We start from the raw sequence: 24,187 nt of genomic DNA, 5'->3' as shown, positions 1-24,187 counted from the left end.
CTTTAGCTATCAAGTTCAAAAAGTACCAGTGTCATTTGAAATGATTCCTTTTCAAAGCCAAAGTGTAGTCAAAACTAGTTCAAATGTTATAACACATTCTAATGCTAAAAAACATTCAGTATTATTGAAGTGGAGGTAAATCCCAGAGCTTTTGGGGCATCCTCATGCTGCAAAAGGCTATTTCTCTGGTTCACTCAAAGTAGCATACGATAGAGTCCAACGATGTCACTAAGCTCAGTAAAGGGCAAGACTGCCATACCCGGCCCTGACCTCCCCATGAAGCATGGCTACTGTGTCCACAAAAATAAGATGTGTGAGGATAAAGGCACGCTATTCTGCTAGCTGAAGTGATATCAAACCCCACCCCCACCCCTAAAAGCTCCTTCCCCAGGTAAACAAAAGTATACAAGGGGAAAAAATTAAAATATGCTTATCTACAGAGTAAGGATTTTGAAACATCAACATAATCCCTACTTCAAAAATGTTAACTAGAGTCATCTGGTCATCTCTGATTACATCTTAATGATGTATCCAGATTGTTTCTGTTGATTTATCATTAGATACTTCTAGTTAAAAATATTAACTTTATTCCCAAATATCTTAACCACTAGTATGACTGCGGTGTGTTATCTCCCAGTTATTAAGCACTGGAAGAGAAAAAAACAGATGTTCAAGCAGCAGGCAACAATTATGGCCCTTTCACACAGCGGCATCTGAGTGGCTACTGACAGTCCAGGAATAATTCTAAAAACAAGAAAATTCATGCATTTTAGTAAATATGTCATAATTTTCACAGTTGAAATTTCCTTAGACATTGCACTTTCTTTGTAAGTGAATCCTGATTCTTCTTAATGTTATGGTGAGTCAGGACTTGAACTAGCAGCCTTCTTTTTCTTCTTCTTACTGTGTTTCTTATGCTTCTTTTTCTTTTTTGTTTTTTCCTGAAAAGATAGTTCCATGTTAAGACATAGCTACATGAAAATCTGCAAATTAAAAACAACAGCTTCACCATGGTACTTCTAAGCTACTATGTATAGTTATTTCTAACAGTCCACACAAACAAGTAGGCTACTGAAAACATTTCTCGAAAAGTCTCAGTAATATTGTATGAGGACTAAGAGAGTGCTTGTCAATTTTCAAAAGATGTCAGTAGCACATTAATGTAGCTTCTAACAAAATTTCCTGTAGAAAATAAATTCAACTGCATTATGGCATCAACTGTTATACTTCATGTTATCTAATTTTTAAAGGTGAAATAATTTTAGTTACTGCAAAGGAATCGTCATACCACAGCAAAACACAATTGTTTGTAAAATGATAGCTTTTAGAGAACAAATACATTAAACCTGCTACTTTTAAGTAAATAGGAACAGGTATTAGGTACTGCTTAGACTGGTAGCGTTACTTTAATTATTAAGTTAACAACTATCTGGTACAAAATACTGACGTACAGTTGAAAAGTATATTTAGCTTAGAAAAATGGACGCTTGGTTTTTAGAGGAAAATGCCACTGAGGCCTAGTAAAAGTAGTCATACTGTGACTAGACAAAGGAAGCTAAATTCTGCTGAACCCTGACTCTCCTGACTTTCTGATGTAAAAGAGAAGGCAGAACTTTAAGAAACAGATATGTGGAAATGTAGTATCAAATAATATACTAGTTGTTGATATTCAGGAGAAGGAAGTAAAAAGAAAAGGCAAGAGCCATATAAGGGTGGCAAAAATAAAACTTCCTCTCCATCTCCTTATCTATTAGAACTTCCACCCCCAGCCTTCCCTAAGGCCTCTACTACTTTGTGACTCGAACAAACTTTCACTGTTCTTTTCATTATGAGCCCAGGTACGCAGGGACTTTTAGAGAGTCCAAAATCTTATATCTGGGCTTTTAAAAATAAGTTTTGGGTACAGGATACTTTTTCATAAAAGGATAGTTGGCCACTCTGTTCTTAAAACACTTTTCTTCTTGGCTTCCATGACACCTCACTCTGCTGCTTTCCTTCTATCACAAAGACCTTGTTTGCTAGTTCTTCTTCCTCTGCTCAACCTTTGTGGGCTTCCTTCCCTTCTTTTCCACATGCTCTCCCAGTAACACGCTTTAAATACCACTTAACAGACCAAATCTTTATATCCAGTCCTATGCTCTAAACTGAAGACTGCAAGTGCCTTATTACTAGCTCTACCATGCTAGTTATTAAAAATGCTTAATTTTCCCCTCCAAATCCTTTCTCAACCACCTCAGTGAATGGCACCACTAATTCATCATTTTGTTTAAGCCAAACAATCTAAACTATCTTTGACTCTACTCTTTTTTTTTGCGGTACGCGGGCCTCTCACTGTTGTGGCCTCTCCCGTTGCAGAGCACAGGCTCCGGATGCACAGGCCCAGGGGCCATGGCTCACGGGCCCAGCCGCTCCGTGGCATGTGGGATCTTCCCGGACCGGGGCACGAACCCGTGTCCCCTGCATAGGCAGGCGGACTCTCAACCACTGCGCCACCAGGGAAGCCCTGACTCTACTCTTTAACTCCACTCTCCATCCCTGAAGCACCAAGCAAGTCCTACCACCTAAGGCCAAAACATATCTCAAATCCATCATGCCAGTCCATCTCCATCACTACCACTGTAATACAAACAACAGCATTCCTCATTTAGGTCCAGTCATCACTTCTGCCAAAATATTTTTAAAATGTAAAGTTGATTTAGGTCACCTGTTTGCTTTGATTAAAACCTAAATAGTGTGCTCTGTGATATGGCCTCTGCTTACTTCCCAACCTCATTACATGCTATCCTCTTTATCTACTACGTGTAAGCCAAGCCTACCTTCTTTCACTTCTTCAAACATATCAAGCTCACTCCCACCATAGGTCCTGAGCTCTTCTCTCTGTCTAGGATATTCTATCTTTCATCTTCTAATGGTTGGCTCTTTTTTGTAAATCAGATTTGAGCTTAATTTTACGTCCTCAAAGAGGCTTTCTCTCCCTGAGTCAGCCTCTCATTTGTCACACTCTTATCTATCTCGTACTCCATTATAACAGCTCTACCAAGACAGAACAGTGCCTGCATAGAGAAGCTTAATAAATACATGCTAGCTGAATGCATGAAACAGTAAAGTATGCAAATATAAATTAGAATTATCCAAAATTAACTTTATGTCTTAATAATCTGAACCAAAGATGCAGTCTTCACCCAAATTACTTTCCCTCTCAGGAAAAAAGTCTCTTAAATGTCTCCTTGGTCTTGAAGCATATAAAATGTTATTTCTGAATCACACATTATCAGGTGAACCTTCTCAGAGAAGGACCCTCGTTTTAAGAGTCAGGGACATTCTGGGAAGGGGCAGTTACTCTCAAACCTATAAATGATGCTGTTCTCATTTTTCTTTTACTCCTCCCTAAGAAAATGCCTTCAAAGGCCATAGCCCACACTTACGTGGGTGCTCCTAAATTACTTTGCTGATATGATCTGCATTTCTCCTTGATAATTTGTTACAGACTTTCTCTAGGTTGGTCTGCTTCTCATTGGATACCACTTCCACTTTCCTACTCTCCTCTTTCTACTTCTCAACCTGCATAATAGCAGAGCTGGCTTTAGAAATGATTGAAAGAATCACCTTTATTAGTGAATCATTTATGTTGTAACATTCCTGCTTATTTTTCATTGCAGCATGTGCTTCATGAGCCTTTTTCTATTATTACCAGGTTTGGCAGATCTGAGGGTATCTACTATCGAACATGGAGGGAATCACCATACTTTACTCTCATACTTCCTGTTACAGCTTAAGAAAGTCAAACAATAGTTTAAGCTTACATTTCTAACAGTAAAATACTGAAAATGAAACAGAGATGTTGCTATCAGGATATACTTCCTTTCTTCTGAGCCAATTTAATTTTCTCCAACTCATTAAGTGAAGCTGCTGAACACCACACCTTTCCCAATAAATATTTATTTAGTTCTAGTAAATGCAATCATGCTTTACAATAACTAATTTTATATTAAAAACAGCTATACTGTTGTCATGTAAAAACATAAGTGATACTTGCTGTTGTTTTTTCTCGTTCTTCACTGCTTTTCTTCTTTTTTGCTCGTACCTACAAAATTAAAATTTTTGTGGAGAACAGAAGATAAATATGTAATTTCCAAGGCATTTTTTTTCATTCACTAATATACCTTTATGTAAAAAACCTTTTTTTGACAATCAAATAACATTTTAAATGCCTTGTTGTACCTCAAACCTCTATTATATCACAATGAGGATTCAATGAAAAACATTTAAAGGAAAGAAAATTAAAATTTTAAATCTCTAGAGGGCTTCTCTTAGATTTTCTTTCAGCACCTAAAAACAGCAGTGAGGTACAGTAGATAAAATACATGGGCTCTGAAATAAAACAGACCAAGCTCTGAACCCTACCTCTGCTATGTATTACCCTCAGTTTCATCGTCTTTGTAAAATGTAGGTAATATCCACCCTCAAGGGGGAATGCCTGGAATACAGTAGGTGTTTCTTTTACCTATGGTGTTTAACAAATGGTGGCTTTATATATATAGTGTACTCAGTATCAATGAACTGATAAAAATCTTTTCAAGTAACAATTATTACCCCATTAATATTTTATTTCAATATTTTAAAGTGTGATACACTGGATTTACATTAAATTCAAAGTTGCTAAAGCTGATGTGTATTAATGTTAAATCCAAATGTAACATATTTTATATTAAGACAAACATAATTAATACAATATAATACTAAAGCACAAAAATTGCCAATATATTGAATTGTTTGGTTTATCTGCTAGGTTACTGTATGTTAAATACATGAAAATGTAACTAAGAATAGCACAAATAAACTAAAATAGACTGAAGGAATGGAACACAGAAGCATTAAAGACTATTAACCTTCAATAGGAGCGGTAGCTCTCTCCTGAAAGAACTTGGGAGAATGCAATCCTTGTTTCTGGTGGTTATTCTTGTCATCTCAGTGACTGAGGGGGTGGGGCCAGGACAGGGAGTGCCGTCAGGCAATGTCCAGGGAGCCTGGACGTAACTTTAGAATAGCCTGCTTGACATTCATATAATGGACCCAATTATAATATAAAATCTAAGTTTATTACAATATGAACACAAAGTATTTTGTACTGGGTTTTAAGATACAGTCGGCCCTCCGTATCCGTGGGTTCAGCACCCATGGATTCAACCAACCACAGATCAAAAATATTTGCAGGAAAAAGAATTGCACAAAGTTTCAGAGAGCAAAACTTGACTCTGTCACATGCCAGCAACTATTTATATAGCATTAACATTGTATTCAGTATTAGATGTATTCTAGAGATAATTTAAAGTGTATGGGAGGATGTGCATGGGTTAGATGCAAATACTATGCCATTTTATGTAAGAGACTTGAGCACCTGTGAACTTTGGTATCCACAGGGGTCCTGGAACAAATTCCCTGCAGATATCGAAGGATGACAGTACAGTGGATGTCCCAGAATAGCTATATCATATAAAAAGAGGGAAGATTGTATTTTGTTTCATTCAGAGCTTTACTGGGAATTGTCCACCATTTTGGAAAATGTCATTGGTGACAATGCTATTGTATGGCTTTTGAAGGGCATAGGTCAACGTACCTGCTACAGCCTGAATTTTGTCACAGCTTAATATTTTATGTCTTCTAGTGTTATTAGGCACAAGTACTTATGCATCGAAATATGATTTTATAAAATTATATATTATTCTCCTGTATTCATTTTTATTTCTTTAGGGGATACTAATATAAAAATGTGTACAGGTAGTCTATATTAGCTACAAACTTCATTAAAGGAGTATTACAAAATATTGCTACAAATGGGGACAAGAGGTCCTATTTTACAAATGAGGAAATCAAGTCCAAGCAGAGAAATACTTCAAAGATAACTTATAAGCCTCAAATTAACTAAGAATGGACTCTAATTCCAAGAGAATACAAAATCTAAGACAGAGATATTAGAGCTGAAAAGGACTGTACAGATTACCTAATTCTACTCCCTCATTTTATGGATAGGAAAACTGAGGTCATGTCAACATTTCTGCTCCACCATATCACCTTTCTACTCCCTAAAGAATAGCGCTGGGGCTTCCCTGGTGGCGCAGTTGAGAGTCCGCCTGCCGATGCAGGGGACGTGGGTTCCTGCCCCGGTCCGGGAAGACCTCACATGCCGTGGAGCGGCTGGGCCCGTGAGCCATGGCCGCTGAGCCTGCGCATCTGGAGCCTGTGCTCCGCAACGGGAGAGGCCACAACAGTGAGAGGCCCGCGTACCGCAAAAAAAAAAAAAAAAAAGAGTAGCGCCAAACGAAAACAAGGGAATGCTTGGGTTTTAATATGGTACATGCTATACAGTATCTTTCATGTCATCAAAATGGTAGTAAAAAGAAAACATTAGAAGAGTAAAAATAAAAGATCTCAGATTGGAAAGGTATCTGGGAATATGATTATCAAAATATAAGCCATATTACTATCTTCTATAAAAATACAAAACTTATTCTGAAACGGTGTCTCTTTTACATATTAGAAAAGTGAGTAAATCAAGTATCTTATGACAATTTTTTTTTACTAATTCGTATTTATTAAATCAAATAACTAAATATTTTAAAGTAAAGAAAATGGATTTGATTATAGACTCACCTCCTCAGTATAATCTGATTCTGACAGGGACTCAGATGATAAAGGTTTATCTTCAGGATACATCTTTCTTTTTTTGCTGAGTCCTTTAATGTCCTATGAAAAAGAAATACATGTATGCCGACTGAGATATAATACCATGCCACACGAATTTTACGTTTTTAAGTTCTATTTAAGAATTTTCCCAATTATCACAAAAATTATCCATTTTCATTTTAGAAACGTCTAAAATTGGTGACAATTATCAGGAATCAGTTTCTAATTCCAATAAAGCAATGCTTTTATTAAATAACTTGAAAAGAAATACCTATACATCCATTTAGATGTAATATCCTCCTTATTTTCTTTAATTATACATGATGAAGTTTTAAAGAGTTAAGGAAAACATATGGTATAAGATTTGGGTCCTTTGCAGTTTAACTCTTTTTGTTTCTAGCCTGGGTTGGATCAGACAGGCCTAGTGCTACAGAAAAGAAAATCAATAGGTAATTATTTGTGGTGGCCTAAAAAGGTCTCTGCACGGTAGTTCCCTTAGTGCATTTAAAGTGTTAAATTCACATTAAAAAACAAAACAAAACTTAATCTCTAAGTATTTAATGATGAGAAAATATATAATTCTGGGGAGGAGTACTTAGGGGCTTTCTTTTGTTCTTTCATTCATTCATTCATTTATTAAAAAATGTAATTTTTTAATAAATAAAACATTCTGGGAACTTCCCTGGTGGCGCAGTGGTTGAGGATCCGCCTGCCAATACAGGGGACACAGGTTTGATCCCTGGTCCGGGAAGATCCTACATGCTGCAGAGCAACTAATGTGCCACAGCTACTGTGGCACAGCTACTGAGCCTGCACTCTAGAGCCCGCGAGCCACAGCTACTGAGCCCGTGTGCCACAACTACTGAAGCCCGTGCACCTAGAGTCTGTGCTCCCAACAAGAGAAGCCACCACAATGAGAAGCCTGCCCACCACAATGAAGAGTAGCCCCCGCTCGCCACAACCAGAGAAAAGCCCGCGTGCAGCAACAAAGACCCAATGCAGCCAAAAAATAAATTAAAATAAATAAATTAAAAAATAAAGTACCCAAAAAAAGAAATAAAACATTCTGAAAACATCTGAAGCAAATATGACAGAATGTTAAGATTTATTAAAGCTGCATAGTGAATATGCTGGTTGTCATTTTATTTTTTCTACATGCTTCATCAGTACGTATGAAGTAGTTCATAACAACAAAAATCACACAAAGGAAAAAATGCTCACCACTTAATCTTACACAAAACAATGACATAAAACTTTTACATAGCATGAACCCAATTTTGAAGATATAAACAAACAAGAAAAGAAATAAACAGTGATGATATATGTGGTAGATTAAAGGTGATTTGTTTCTGCAAACAGCTTTATTATTTTGGTAGAAATAATAAATGTTCATTTTAAGAAAATTCACCAAAATCCCACTACGGGAATTTTGGGAAACATCTCTGTGTATGTACAATTTTACATAAATACTTGTTTGGAACCCACTCTTCTCACCCAACAGTATCTTTCCATGCCAACTACAACATCATTTTTGGCTGCCTTTGACATTCACTGAAAGTATATACCACTGAAAGTAGATAACACAATTTACTTAACCCATCTCCTTCTGGAGGGCAGGCATATGAGTTCCTCACTATTAAAAACAAAGTTGAAATACAGTAAAGGGTACGTGAGGGCAAAATCTTTATCTAATAATAATGACTAAATCAAAGACCAAAGAAGCCTTCATGCAAATGATTTTCTCACTCTCCCATAACCCTCAAAATTGTTTATTTCATTCATTTATGAATCACACTTCACCAAAAAGCCTCTTCATCAGATTCTTTTATCAGCCACATCAATCTCAGATTATTAGAATATAGTTCATATTTTCTTTAAAAATTGCCTCAACATGTGTTTTACCTATTTTTATGTGTATGTGAGGTATTCTCTTTCCCTTAATTACTGAAGATCAAGTTTTTGTCTTATGTATTCCTAGTAGTATTTCTTAGTCTGTTCATTATATTTAAACTTTGTTCATAGCTTATTTTTTATAACCTATATGTCTTTTTTGCCATTTAGAATTTGAATTATGTGGTCAAAAGTTCATGAGATTTGAGGTAAAGGCCTTTCCCATACCAATGTTATACTCACCCATGTCTTTCTCTAGTTGCATTTTCATACATTTAAAATTTTCACTTATCTGGAATTTATTTGGCCTTAAGGAGTGCTCAACTTTATATTTTCCAAATGGCTAGTCATTTTGGTCCAAGAAATGCCACCTCTATCATATATTAAATTCCACAAATACTTACAAATTTTTACCTGGACTCTACACTGTTCCACTGTTTTTCTATTCCTGGATCATACCACATTGTTTTCATCAAAGCATATGAAAAATGTTTTAACTTCTAGCACAGCAAATCATACCCAGGAACATTTATTAAATTTTCACGTTTCTGAATAGATCTGTAGTTTTCTTCAAATAAGTCCTGCTCACTTCTTTAAGATTTTCCTATATATTTTTTGTTACTATCATAAATGAAATATTTTCTTCCACTATATTTTCTAATTAGGTATTCCATTGCCTAGCACTTTCAGAACAATTTAAAATAAAAATGGAGCTAAAACTAATGACTGATACATATAACTGAAAATTAAAACCATGTGAGATTATAACAGACACCCTAAACAGTATTAAGAGAAGCCATAGACCAAAAGATGTTAACTACCTGTCTGAAAGATTAGCATTCAAAGTATATAACTCTTATGAATCAAAAAGATTAATAACAATCAAACAGAAAAATGGGCAAAGACCATGAATAGGCAATTCACAGAAAATGAAATCTGAATGGCTAATAAACAAATAAAGGGGCTGAAACATCTCTACACACTGAACTGGCAAAAAGGGGGGTCTCACAGTGTGACAAGTATATATGAGGAACAAGGGTACTGTCATACATTACTAGTAGAAATGTAAATTAATAACAAGCACTTTGGTAAGCAAAATGTAGACAAGTGAAACGTATGTATATCCTAGGACCTAGAAGTTATACTCCCAGGTATACCTCAGAAAATTAATGACAACTTAAGGAAAAGGAGAAATGGATAACAAATAGCCATTGCAGCACTGTTTGCATTACTGAAGAATGAAAATAACCTAGATGTCCACAAACAGGAGAATGGAGATAAAAACTGTGGTGAGTTAAAATAACGGAATATTATAAGCCAAAGAAACAAACTTGAGAGTATCAACAAGGATAAATGTCAACAGTAATTTTGAGAGAAAAAAATAAGCTTCAGAGGAAACATGGTGACACCCTTCTGAAAATACAAAATACTCTAAGTTATTTCTGAACACATACTTATGTTAATAAAAGTGTATAAATATGGATGGGAAGGAGGCACTGTAATTTCAGAAACAGCTGTCTCTAAGGAAGGAGAAAGTGCCTGGGACTTCTTTTTTTCCCATAAAACAAGACCTGAAGCAAATATGACAAAATTTAAACCATCTGTTAATTCTAGTTGGTATGCATATGGGTTATTTTTTATATATGTGTATATTACTCTATACTTTGTGTATCTCGAAGTACTTCAAAAATCACAGTGCAGTTGTTTTAGTATTTCATGTTTGTAAATTGCCAGTTTTTAGTTTTACAATTTTTTTTAAAACATGAAAGTAACAAATTATTCTTATTTTATAATGGTTTTGAAAAATCAGGAAGTTCTGTTGAAACTGTATCACACCCTATTGGCAACTATTAAAATAATCACACGGTTTCTTTCCTTTGACCAGTTAATATGGCAAGTTATATTAATAAATTTCTTATCCTTGAATCCTTGGAATTAATTAAACCAACTTTGTCAATATGGTTTCCTTTTTTAGTGTGTTAATGGATTTTTATTTGCAAACTGATTTAAAAAAAAAAAAAAAACACGTCTAGGTATATACCCCAGAAAAATGAAAATATATGTCCATACAGAAACATGCATACTTAAAGCAGCATTATTCACATTAGCCAAAAGGTACAAACAACTCAAATGTCCATCAATGAATGAATGGATAAACAAATTGTGGTATATACATACAATGGAATATTATATGTATTCATAAAAAGGAATGAAGCACTGATACATGCTACAACTTGAATGAACCTCGAAAACATTATACTAAGTAAAAGAAGCCAGTCACAAAAGGTCACATATAGTATGACTGCCTTTATATGGTATATCGAGAATACACAAATCCATAGACATAAAGCAGATTAGAGGCTATCACAGGATTGGGGGTGGGTGGGGAGAGGAAACTGATTACTTAATGACTATGGGTTGTTTTTAATGGAATGATGAAAAAGTTTTGAAACTAGAGAGGTGATCAACGCCCAACACTGTACATATACTAAATACTACCAAACTGTAATTTAAAGATGGTTAATAGCATATTATGTGAATTTCACCTCAATTTTTAAGAAATGATATAAAAAGACTGAATAAAATACAGTGACACTGGTCTTTATTTTCCTTTTATTAGTAGTTGCTTTCTTTAGGCTTTTATTTTTAATAATCAGAAAGATTTAAAAATATAAACCAGAAACTTAGGTAGGGATAAATTAAGCATTAAGTATAGATAAGCTATAAATGAAGATAAAACATCTACTTACAGTAGAAAAAAGTTTTCAAATTTAGCTATGGTACACTCAATTTGAAACAGAAGTCCATGTTCTTTCATTAAAAGGACCTTCTTTAAAATGACTTGAGGAAAATAAGGAAATGTTTAAAATCTTCATTATTTTGAATTTTAAACGGAGATAATACATTTATCTATACAAATACAAATTCTCTGCAGGAAGCTTCTTCTGATTTTTTACCTTCAAAAATGAACCCAATAAGCAAAAGAAATCTTTTAAGATAAAAAGGGGAATGCTTTAATGTTAATTTTTTGAAGCAATTCTTGAAGTAAATGAAGTATCTTAAGGCATTGTAAAGTATAAATTACCTTTTCTTTCTCAGTTGCATCCTTTGACTTCTTCTTCTTTTTTGAACTATCCTAAACAAATAAAAATATATATATATCAATTTTAAATGTGAAAGATACAGCATTATGACAGAAGGAACAAAAATACCAAAAAAGTGATTTACTCTATGATTGAAAAAAGTTTACTTCCAGAATTTTATTCTGAAAATATGGGAGAAATACAGGTTGTGTATATATGTGCTTATGAGGGAATGAGACTTCTTCATTTATCTGGCTGTATATCAAATCTCTGTACACCTAAAACAACAGACGTTTAACCACAGGGTTTATTTTAAAATAAGACTTTATGCTATTGCTTATTTTTACCTGTAGTGATCATATGCACTGAAGTTCTAATTCACACCATGCTCAGACATCAATCTGATTTCCCTACTCTTCCTTATAAAGTGGGGAGGCAAGAATTTCTACTTTTGAATCCCTCAGTGCTAGCTGTTAACCTCTCTGAGCCTTCCTTATCCATAAAGTGGGATATACAAAAAACTACTTCATAGGGGTGTTGAGAGGATTGAATTAACAAGTGAAGTGCTTAGAACTGGGCTCAATCTGTAGTAGGCATTCTATAAATGTTAGCTATCAGTATCATTAGACTGGCTCTTCGGCTTTAAAAAACAAAACCAACATCTACTGAATACTTTATATATGCCAGGCATTTTATCAAAAGAAGTCTCAGTAGGGCAAGTAGATATCTGCCATACAACCATATATCAATAGTTGCTTTGTTCTCCTGGGACCCCAGGACAGTGCTCGTCCAATTGTGGCCCGTGGACAGCACTGCATCAGAATCCTAGGGACCATTTGTTTAAAATGTAGACTTCTGATCCTAATCGGACTCACTAAATCAGACTCTGGAGACAGGGCCCAGGAATCCACATTTTTATTATAACCTGCATGTATTTCTTATGACCACTAATGTTTGAGAGTTAATTGCATCTGACAATTCTGGATCGTACAGAACAGATTTAGGTATAGTAAAAAGGACACTGGATCAGATATTAGAAGATAGATTCAACTTCCAATTCTAATACGATCCGTATGATTTAAGCAAGATGTTTTCATCTGCACTACAAATTTTTTATGTAGATGGGAAAAATAATGTCTGCCATGCTTTATCATAAAGCTGTCATAAAAATGCTGAGACGTGGAGACCTATATGTCAAAGTACTTAGAGAACAATTAAATGCCCTATGTACAATATTATTAAGTACATCAATTAAGTGACACAGAGCATCAAAGTACAAAAACAGTATCACATTTCTAAACTGAGAGCAATTTAAGACAGGAAGAACTAAAAGAAGAACCTAATTAAATGTCTGCTATCCAAGATATTGCTCATTTAAATGATTTTACCTTACTGTCTGATTCAGTTTCTGACATGGAACTTTCAGAAGATTTATGGGAACGGCTCTTCTTTTTCTTTTTCCTTTTTCCTTGTCTCTTATCCTACATGAAACATTTCAGAAATATTTGCTTTCTGTTTCAAAAATATAATCGTTGCATTTTATTAACATCAAAACTTTATCAATGAACAAAACTTAATGAAAGGACCAGCGTGTAAATATGTTTTACTTAGTAATATTTAAAATGTAACTTACATCACTTTGTTTTATTAAAAAATGTTAAGTGATGAGTCACATGTAATTCTTAGCTAAAACAGAATTTTTGATTTTTAAATCCATTTCTTCTACTCATATTTTTAAATGAACAAGACAAATTTAGGAATCTAAAAAACACATTTACCAATATTTAAATATCTGGTTATTTATTCATATCAGCGCTCTCAGTTATGGATGATTAATCAAAAACTGGAAGTAAACATTTTTAACAGATATTTCATAATGGGTTTCCACTTGTCATTAAAGATATCAGAGATATTATTTCATGAGTCATTACAGGAAAACATTACCTCATCTTCAGAATCTGAAGAACTGCTGGAAGAATCAGAGCTTGATGAAGAAGAAGATGAATACTTGACCAAGCACAAAACGATTAAAGCTTGTGAGATGCAGGAATTTTTTCTTTTACTAAGTCTCTCAAATACTTAACGAAATTAATCTAGTGTCTGAGAAACAGATGCCATATTCATGACTTAAATACTAAAATGTCAAATCTCACATTCCCTCACATACACAGACATACACAGACACACACACAGAGTAACAACAGATGTAGCAACAGTAGTCAATTTTCCCTCTTTAATAGTAATGAAGGAGTTACTAGGTTATAAGGAGGCTGGCACCTTTCTTTTATTATCACTAATAGAACAAAACCACCCGTAACTACCAAAGGACCTCCAGGTTCCTTGACTTATCTAGAGTTAGCATACAGGTTATATCAATTATTCTTACTTTTTTTTGTAGGCTCTTGATTATAACATTTAGAAGAATGGAAAACTTTTGCTCACCCTACCAGATTTCTTCTTTTCTTTTTTCTTTCTCTAAAAGCAAACAAATACAAGTACAAATCTAAATAAGGTGGTGTTTTCAAATGTATCTATTAATAGTAGTACACAGCATTATTATGAAAACCCAACTCTGAGATTAAGAATAGCAATAAACTAAAAATGGCATTACCTGTCTTTTTCTGGATGAGCTCTCACTTCCACTTAATAATTTCTCCCTGTGTTTTTCTAGTTCTTTCTTCCAGTTCTGCAGAAAAGTTATAAACACATCAGAGGCTGCCTATCCCCTGCTAATACACCTAAATATATAGAGACAGCCACTACTTTCTTCCTTCCATCCTCTACTACCTCGCTCTCATCTCAGCCTCTAATTACAGTCAAAAGATACTGCAGGTGCCAGAATCCTTTACCCTGTCACCAAAAGAGCCTCTACAAGCTCCTTTCAAAGAGGATATTATGAAGTGGGAGTTCTTTACTGTATATTGAAAGGAAGAGTAGGTATTATTACTGAGGCTGAGAACTTTTTTCTTTTTAACAACGGTGCTTAGATTCTCTTTCCAGACAGTAAAAGTTGAATTAATCTATACTGTGGCTGAAATACTACATATATGCTTGTAATCAAAACAAGCAAACATCACCATGGAAATCCCAGGGTAAGATGGGGAACTGGGGATAAGGGGAGAGAAGGGAAGAACCTAACATTTAGAAAACTTAAGATGATTTAAATTACTGTAAGATGGCTTTTCTCTATTTCTTTTTTTAAGAAATCAGACATACACAAACCGTATTCAATATAACAAAAACACTTCTACAATACAGAGCACCCTTAACCTAAAGAGCCAGGGCCAAACTCTTGGTTTATTAAAAAAAAAGATTTCATTTTTTTATTATAAGAAAAAGATTATTTTTCTTAAAGGCACAATTTATAAACCTCATTCATCTTTTCTTCAAATTCAGCCAATGCCTTGGAGCCTTTCTTTTTCTTTTCTAGTTGTTCTTTCACTTCTTCCCTTAAAAAAATAGAATGTACAAGTAAGTTTTGAAGCAATTCAAATTCGAGATGGATGCTTACAAACAAGGCAACAAAAATTTCATAAATAAATTTTTCTTAATATCCTAATAAACCTCCATTCTAGTTCCAGTGCTGCTACATTTTAAATTTCTTTGTTCACATCCTTGTAAATCAATTATCATAATAAAGCCTATCAGATAACACTAGTCACTTCCCTTCTAAACACGGGATTATAAGAACTAACACACCAAACATTTGAGCACTTCCATACAATAGGCACTGTTTTAAATACATCTTCCTTTAATCCTCACAACAATCCTGTGAGAAAAGGTAGTGAGCACTTCCATACAATAGGCACTGTTTTAAATACATCTTCCTTTAATCCTCACAACAATCCTGTGAGAAAAGGTAGTATTATTACCCTCATTTTAGAGATAAAGAAGCTAAAACTCGAGGAAGGTAAGAAAATCTGCCTAAGGTCACAAAGCTAGTAGTTTCAGTGTCAGGGTGAGTTAAGGTCTACATGACTGAATTACTATAGTCTATTCTAAATCACCCATTTTATAATGTACCTGCTTTTAAGAACGAGTAGCCCTGGCTGGCATCTGGGAACTTAGATTTTGGTACTACCCCCTGATAAGAGTGGCTTACTGTGCCTGTCTATACAGATAATATAGTTTATATGAACACCTTCATTCCTTCTGGAAGTCTGGAATTTTGGCACCTGACAGGCAGAGGCTGATCAGTCACCAATAAAAAAGCTGGACACATTGAATCACACTGGTTGGCAACACCTCACATGTGTTATCACAACTCATTGCTAAGGAAATGAAATGCATCCTGTATGACTCCACAGAAGCAGCCTTGGAAGCCTGCATCCAGCCTCCCCTGGACTTCACCCCATGCACTTTTTTCCTTTGCTGACTATGGATGCTATCCTTTCACTATAATAAATCTTGCCCACGAGTACGACTATCTGTGAGTCCTTCTAGCAATTACCCAACCTGAGGGTTCTCTTGGCGACCTCTGACCATATATGTAATCCACTAGCTTAGACACTTCCCCTTTAAAATTTATCCCTTCTCCCCAATTTTAAATATAAAATATACTTTGTTTTGAGATAATTTATTTTTTGGTATGCTGCAACAATAGACAATAGCACTCAAGAACATTCTAAGAGGCAGACACAGCTTACTTCCTATTTAACCCAAAGGAAGGATTCCCTGTTGTATGTAAATACAACTTTCAACTATAGTTGCCCAGCTATCAGGGGCCCTTAGAAGGAGTCCAAAGTTAACAACTCTGAAGCTTGCCTTATGTTACCTCAGGAATATGGGTATTTAATAATAAGACATACTAAAAAACAATAATGTAAGTGCTATGATACTTTATTTACAAAAACTCAGAGCCACTCAACAAGGGCAAAACAAACAAAAACTTTAAAACAGAACTTTTACAATGGGAAATCCTAACTCTTTGAAAAGCCAGTGGATAAAACTAGACACAAGGTCTAAAGTCATCTTTCTCAACACCTAGTTACACCCCGAGGAAGGGCGAAATTATTCAAACCTACCATTTTAAATAGCTTAGAACACTTCAAGGTTAAGGTCTCTTTTAAGACATAAAGATGTGCTTGGTATAAAAGATTCTCTGGCAGTGCTTTAGCTATATTGGGTGGTGGGTTCTCAAATGTTTGCTTTATATTCATGCATGTGTTTTATACATTCAAAACAAAGCACATATCAAATACCACTTCAAAAAATTATGTATCTAGCAGCTGCTTGGCAATCAATAAAAGTTGTAAAAATAACCTTTAAAAATTTATGAAAACCTTAAATATAGGTAAACTGTTTCACAAATACCAGGTAGGCCTTGGTCGATTCAGATAATCTTGGATCGTTGGACCTGAAGACTGGATTGGACCCCTTGATCTGGCCATTGCTATTGGGTTCATATAGGCCTTGAGGAAAAAACAAAAATTAACTCCATTAAAATAACCACTGAAAACACAAAAGTACATTTGCATACTCATAAAGCAATCTTTATTATAAATGCATACTATGTCCAACTAAGCATGAACAATCTGACTAACCAACTTTTCATTACAAAAAGTAGATTTATTGCTCTATTAAGCCTCATAAGTTTGGAAGATAATACTGCTCTTTGACAGAAAATGTGTTTTTACCAGAGATTTGATGAAAATAATAATGACACCTCTCTCTTACTCTAAGATGGCTTTATAGTGCTTTCTCTTAAAGCCCAATAAAGCTCTGAGGGTAATATTATGCACAATGGTAAATGAAGAAACTCTATTCCAAAGAAGTTAAAGAAGACCTAACTCTAAATTCATTGCTTATTCTACTATATCTTCTATCTCAGGAAATACTGTGCCATGCTGAGAGCAATTTTATACACAAACTGTTAACATCAAAAATTAAATCATGCAAGGCAACAAAATAAAAAATAGATAAACAAGACTTCATCAAAATTAAAAACATCTGTTCATCAAAGAACACTATCCAAAGACTGAAAAGACAATCCACAGAATGGAAGAAAATATTTGCAAATCATATATCTGACAAGGGTTAATATCCAGAATGCATAAAGAAATCCTACAACTCAACAACAAACCCCTCAAACAACCCAAATCAAAACCGTGCTAAGGACTTAGACATTCCTCCAAAGAAGATGTACAAATGTCTTGTTTTTTTGTTTTTTTTTTTTTGCGGTACGCGGGCCTCTCACTGTTGTGGCCTCTCCCGTTGCGCAGCACAGGCTCTGGACGCGCAGGCTCAGCGGCCATGGCTCACAGGCCTAGCCGCTCTGGGGCATGTGGGATCTTCCCGGACCGGGGCACGAACCCATGTCCCCTGCATCGGCAGGCGGACTCTCAACCACTGCGCCACCAGGGAAGCCCTACAAATGTCTTAATATGCACATGAAAAGATACTCAATGTCACTAGTCGTTAGGGAAATGCAATCCAAACAACGAGATGCCACCTCACCCCAGTTAGAATGGCTACTATCAAAAACAGAAAACAACAAGTGTTGTCAAGGATGTGAAGAAACTGGAACAGTTAAGCACTGCAGGTGAGAATAAAAAATGGTGCAGCTGTTTTGGAAAAGCTTGGTGATTCCTCAAAAAGTTAAACAGAAACCCCACCTCTAAGTAGGACTGAAAAAGAATTGAAAGCAAGGGCTCAAACAGATATGTGTACACCCATATTCATAGCAGCATTATTCACAACAGCTAAAAGGTGGAAACAACCCAAATGTCCATCTATGGAAGAATGGATAAACAAAATGTGATATATACATACAATGGAATATTATTCAGCCTTAGAAAAGAGTGAAATTCTGATACATGCTCCAACACAGATGAACCTTGGAAGCATACTAAGTGAAATAAGGCAGACACCAAAGGACAAATATTGTATGATTCAACTTATTTGGGGTACCTAGAATAAGTAAATTCATAGAGACAGAAAATAGAGTTTACCAGGGGCTGGGAGTTACTGTGTAATGGGTACAGAGCTTCTTGTATGAGATGATGAAAAAGTTCTGGAAATGGACAGTGGTGATAGTTGAACAACACTGTGAATGTACTCCATGTCACTTAACTATACACTTAAAATGGTGAACTTCATTATACATATTTTTGTACAATAAAAAACCACAGAAATTATATTATGCTCTGTATACTACACTTACTATAGCAGTAAAACACATTTTTAGACACTTTTCCCCAAAATACACTGAGACAAAATAAAGCAGAATATTTATTTGTTAATGACAGTGTCTAGCAAAGAGGTGTTGCTTTATTAAACAGAATTCACAAATCTGGTCTTTAATTCAGTCTCAACCTCTTGACCCTATGATTCAGCTTTCCAAATTTAATTCAAGTCAACATTTATAAAAACTCTTCTACTTGGGGCTTCCCTGGTGGCGCAGTGGTTGAGAGTCCGCCTGCCGATGCAGGGGACGCGGGTTCGTGCCTCGGTCCGGGAAGATCCCACATGCCGCGGAGCGACTGAGCCCGTGAGCGATGGCCGCTGATCCTGCGCGTCCGGAGGCTGTGCTCCGCAACGGGAGAGGCCACAGCAGTGAGAGGCCTGCGTACCGCAAAAAAAACCCCAAAAAACAAACAAAAAAACTCTTCTACTTTATAAATAAAAAGAATTTTGGTTGAAAATGACTATTACCAAGGTTGATTTTATTTATTTTTTATTTATTTATTTTTGAAGGGTATGAAGGGTACAATGCATCTGTTGCATTTTATTTAACAATATCTTTAAAAATGACAAAATTGCCCACCTTCATAACAAATATAAGTTATATATTTCTAGATTACTCTGGCAGAATAAACAATATAAAACCACTATAAACAACACATACCGAGAAGTACTTCCACTTAACTGGATACTGCCTACTTACTTGAGATGAAAAAGTTAAACGTTTAATATAATTTTCTTACTGGCAGGAATGAATGCTAGAGCTCCTATGGTCAGGGATGTTGACAGAATCAGAGCTACATGTGGATATCAAATGCAACGTTTAAGACCGAGGCATAAAGTCCTATTTTTTATATCAAATGTTATGCCCTCAAATATTTCATTCAACTGTCTCTGCTGAGAATTTCAATCAGTTCATGTGGAAATGACAACCAACAGAGGCCACAACAGAGCAGCTGCTGGCCCAACCAATGACACTGACAATCATCATAACCAAAAGCAAGTACAATGTGCAAGCTAAGATCATCACTTTAAAAACTATAATATCTATCATCTATCACCTTCTCATTTCTTTGGTAGCATGTCATAATTTTAGCAGTACTCAATAGTAAAATATTTTAAGTTTAAAACTGTAAAAACTGTTTATTTTCAAAGTTGTAAATATATACAAGGATGTTAAAACTGTTATCACTAAAATAGGAAAAACTGAAAATACCCAAATAGCCGTCAATTTGAGATTCATTTAATAAATTATATTCTCAAAATGAAATACTATGTAACCATTAAAAAGATGATGTCCAGGGCTTCCCTGGTGGCGCAGTGGTTGAGAGTCCGCCTGCTTATGCAGGGGACGCGGGTTCGTGCCCCGGTCCGGGAGGATCCCGCGTGCCGCCGAGCGGCTGGGCCCGTGAGCCATGGCCGCGGAGCCTGCGCGTCCGGAGCCTGTGCTCCGCAACGGGAGAGGCCGCGGCAGTGAGAGGCCCGCATACCGCACAAAAAAAAAAAAAAAAAAAAAAAGATGATGTCCAAAATTTCTCAGGTGAAAAGCAAAAGCAAGTTAAAAAAAAAAGATACCATTTTAATAAATAGCTATAAATTAAAAAAAAGTTTTTGATGCATGTGCACCAAAATGTAAAGGAAGACGTCTACTTTCTTTTTTTTTTTTTGCGGTACGCGGGCCTCTCACTGTTGCGGCCTCTCCCGTTGCGGAGCACAGGCTCCGGACACGCAGGCCCAGTGGCCATGACTGACGGGCCCAGCCGCTCCGCGGCATGTGGGATCTTCCCGGACCGGGGCACAAACCCGTGTCCCCTGCATCGGCAGGCGGACTTGCAACCACTGCGCCACCAGGAAAGCCCGAGGACGTCTACTTTCATCATTTCATACAATGGAGAAAAAATTTTTAAATAACTCATTACCTTTATAAAACAAAAATAAAAATACTACATGCAAACACTGCCATAATATTAATAGTAAACAAAATGAGAAAAATTCAACCACTCTAAATACCTCCATTATTTATTTCAATTATAATAGCAATATTTATGAAGCACATCTTACAAGCTCCTTGCAAAAGTCTGTGCTCATAATTATTAAGCAACAGTGCTCCTTTTACCGTGCACAACAGAAAGGTTTTAAAAACAAAAAAGTATTTCACAAAGGTAAAGCTCTTTCACTTATTACGCGTAAGTGTGAAAAATAATGCTTCTAACATTAGGCGGTGGGTGGCTGGGCATCAATCAAAATAAAGAAACTGCAATTTCTTAAAATGTCTATGACTTAATCACTTTAAATACTATGCCCTTTTAACGCAAACACTCATACTTATATGTAACTAGAACTGCCTGTGGCTCCAAACTGCTGCGTGAGTTTGGGTAACAGAAAACGATTTGTCTTTGAAACTTAGGATGGCAAATTGAGCTCAAGGGAATATATAAGTGGGCAGCTAGGAAAAAAGCAATGTAGTGAAACTGCTAAGGACAAAATGCGCAGAATTTCATTTGTTACTTTGATTACCTATTTTTATCTAGAGGATACATCTGTTTTAGTAACAGAAAAGAACACGAAGGAAACTTCTGGAAAACAATGGGCACAAAGGGTGGCCATCACGAATTAAAGTGCCCTTTACAAATCTCAAGAATTAAAATGCTCAATAAAAAAAAAAAAAAAAAAAAAAAAAAAGCTGTTCAAGAACGTACAATACCAAGAGCGAGCCCTAATGTAAACTAAGGACTTCAGGTGAAAATGATGTGTCAATGTAGGCTCATTGACTGTAACAAATGTTCCTCTCAGGTGTGGGAGTTGAAAGTAGGGAAAGCTGAGCATGTCTATGGGCAGGGAGCATATGGGAACTCTCTGTACTTTCTGCTCAATTTTGCCTTGAGACCAAAACAGCTCTAAAAAGTAAAGCCTATTTTTACAAAAACTTCAACCTGAAATTTATGGCATTTTAGAAAGCAATTCTGTCATCTCTAAAACCATGATTTTTATCAATGTAAAAAGGTAAAAAAATAGCCATTATTTTCAGAGGCACATGTTCATTTTAATTAAAATCAAGAGTTATGGGCTTCCCTGGTGGCGCAGTGGTTGAGAGTCCGCCTGCCGATGCAGGGGAGACGGGTTCGTGCCCCGGTCCGGAAAGATCCCACATGCCGCGAGGCGGCTGGGCCCGTGAGCCATGGCCGCTGAGCCTGCGCATCCGGAGCCTGTGCTCCGCAACGGGAGAGGCCACAGCAGGGAGAGGCCCGCGTACCGCAAAAAAAAAAAAAAAAAAAAAAAAAAAAAAAAAAAAAATTCAAGAGTTATGACGTACTAAACTAAGTTATCAGATGACCCAAGGTTTTTTTTTGGTCCCAGTTTAAACAGTTCCATGTCCTCCTCCATTGCAATGAGGAGGCTGAATGAGAAGATCTGTGTCTTCTACCTCTTAATTTCCTGTTTTCCTTTCCACAACCTTTGAAGTGCATATAAAATGTTACCAGAACCACCACGGGCCAAGACAACATACCAAGTAATAAGTAGAGCTCGGAATTATCAAAATGCTCTAGTAAATGAAACTAATTTGGAAACTTTTTCAAATGCTTTAAAAGTATGTGTAAACCAACACCTTTTGCCAGTAAAACAAAACATCTTAGGCCTCTGCATGAAAACTGTACCCAAGGTCCGGTAATTTCTAAGCATTTAAGGCCTAAGGTCATTAAAGAGCCCAAACACTCTTTTAACACCTTAAACCTAAGGATGCTCCAGGAGAACACCATTTCAACTATATGAGAATCAGAATACCACAAGGTCTGACTTAGAGTCAGGAAAGCGAGAGAAAAGAACATTCCTTAACCTTGTAATCAAAGTTCACCACTGTGGTTCCTAGACATCTTTGATTATGAAGACTATATAAAATTAAAACAAACGCTTTGAAGACAAGAAATATTTCATAAAAGTGAAGCTCTTTTTGTACCTCGCCCCGTCTCCCCCCACCCCTAACCCCAAAGGAAATAATTGCTTAATTTTTAAAAAGCTAGTTCATTAAATTTAGCACATTAGCTGCAACGGCATTTATTTTTTTCATTTTGCTGCTCAGTGGTTTAAAACTCTATCATAGCCAAGCCTAGGAACTGTAAGGCTGCAACCTAAGCTTACTGCTAATCCCTTCTGTTTACAGCCCATTCAATCTGATTCATAACCTGGGCTGTCCACACCAAGCTAGTAGCCACCTAGAATGCCTTCCTCCCATTTCCGCCTGTCAAAATGCCCTCGAATTTCTTACTTACAGGTATTTCTTACTCTTTCTGCTATTAGTTACTTCTGCATCTCTTTTATCTCATTTACTAGAATAACCTTCATGCCAAGCACTCGCCCGGCCACCTTGCCTTTTGCACTCTCAACTATTCTGCAAAGTTATGGGCAACACTGATCCCCTCTTACAGATGAAGAAACTGAGGCTCAAAGATGAAAAGCAACTTATCCTAGGTCCCCCAACTCCCGAGGGACCAGAACTGACATTCCAGTCTGGGCCTGACTCCAGAGTCAACATTACCAGGCCATTCGTTCCTTTACAGAGCCTACTGGGGCCCGAAGCCAAATGCTTTGATCTTAGTTCTCAAATGCGAGCCCGACTGCTGCTAGAACTGGGCGCCCTGCAGGCCCCCGGGGGAGGGACCACGTCCATGGCCTCCGTCCCACCTGGGTGCACGATCCAGGTCGCGGTGCGTGGGGGGCGAGTCCCGGCACCTCCACGGGCCTCAGACTTTGGACTTACTTACGGGAGGGTACAGGGGACCCTAGGGCTCTAGAAACTGGGCACTGCTGGCCCGAGTGCGGAAGGGAAGGATGCCAGTGAGCACTGCCAGAGGGTGCGGCAGGGTTGACGGGGTGTAGAGGAAAGGGAGACTAGAGAGAAGAGAAAAGAGAGAGGGGGAGCCGAAGGCGCCAACTTCGTGCGCGGCGCACGCGCGTCTGGGGCCGGAGCGGGGAGGGGAGCTGGGTATCCTGGCTCGAGGTCCCAAGGCCGCCGCTGACTCTCAGGCCCAGCCGGGAGGATCGAGGGGTCCCGCTCTCCTGCCGCCGTGCCCCGCGCCGCCGCATTGCTTTCCCCACCGGGTACTCACCACCCTATTGTCCCGCTTCCCCATGGTGCCGCACTGAGCGCTCAGTCAGCCGCTGGAGGAGACCAGGCCAGAGCGGCGGCCGAAGAGGACCCGCCGCAGGTCCTTCTGCCAACTCCCCACCCCGTCCAGAGAGCGGCGCCGCGCAGACCCGGGGGCCGCGGCCGGCCACAGCGCCACCTATCGCCTCGGAGGAGAGGCAGGCGCCCGCGCTCACCCGCGGTTCCCAGGGTTCGCCTGGGGATT

At 37.1% G+C, this 24,187-nt stretch overlaps 1 protein-coding gene across 1 annotated transcript; it reads right to left on the bottom strand.

Moving 5' to 3' along the window:
* Positions 1-513: 513 nt before the first annotated feature.
* On the bottom strand, positions 514-24,081 carry FAM133B (family with sequence similarity 133 member B). Its single transcript, XM_079711688.1, has 11 exons — positions 23,945-24,081; positions 16,971-17,068; positions 15,028-15,106; positions 14,269-14,343; positions 14,100-14,132; positions 13,602-13,664; positions 13,046-13,138; positions 11,660-11,710; positions 6,652-6,744; positions 4,037-4,084; positions 514-941 (listed from the first exon to the last, which is right to left on the bottom strand). The coding sequence occupies exons 1-11, from the start codon at positions 23,966-23,968 to the stop codon at positions 855-857; spliced, it is 744 nt and encodes a 247-aa protein (XP_079567814.1). The 5' UTR covers positions 23,969-24,081; the 3' UTR covers positions 514-854.
* Positions 24,082-24,187: the final 106 nt, after the last annotated feature.

This window comes from Hyperoodon ampullatus (genome assembly GCF_949752795.1).
Source record: "Hyperoodon ampullatus genome assembly, chromosome: 9".
NCBI lineage: Eukaryota > Metazoa > Chordata > Mammalia > Artiodactyla > Ziphiidae > Hyperoodon > Hyperoodon ampullatus.
The sequence above is the reverse complement of the archived record's forward strand: the minus strand, read 5'-3'. Positions and strand labels throughout refer to the sequence as shown.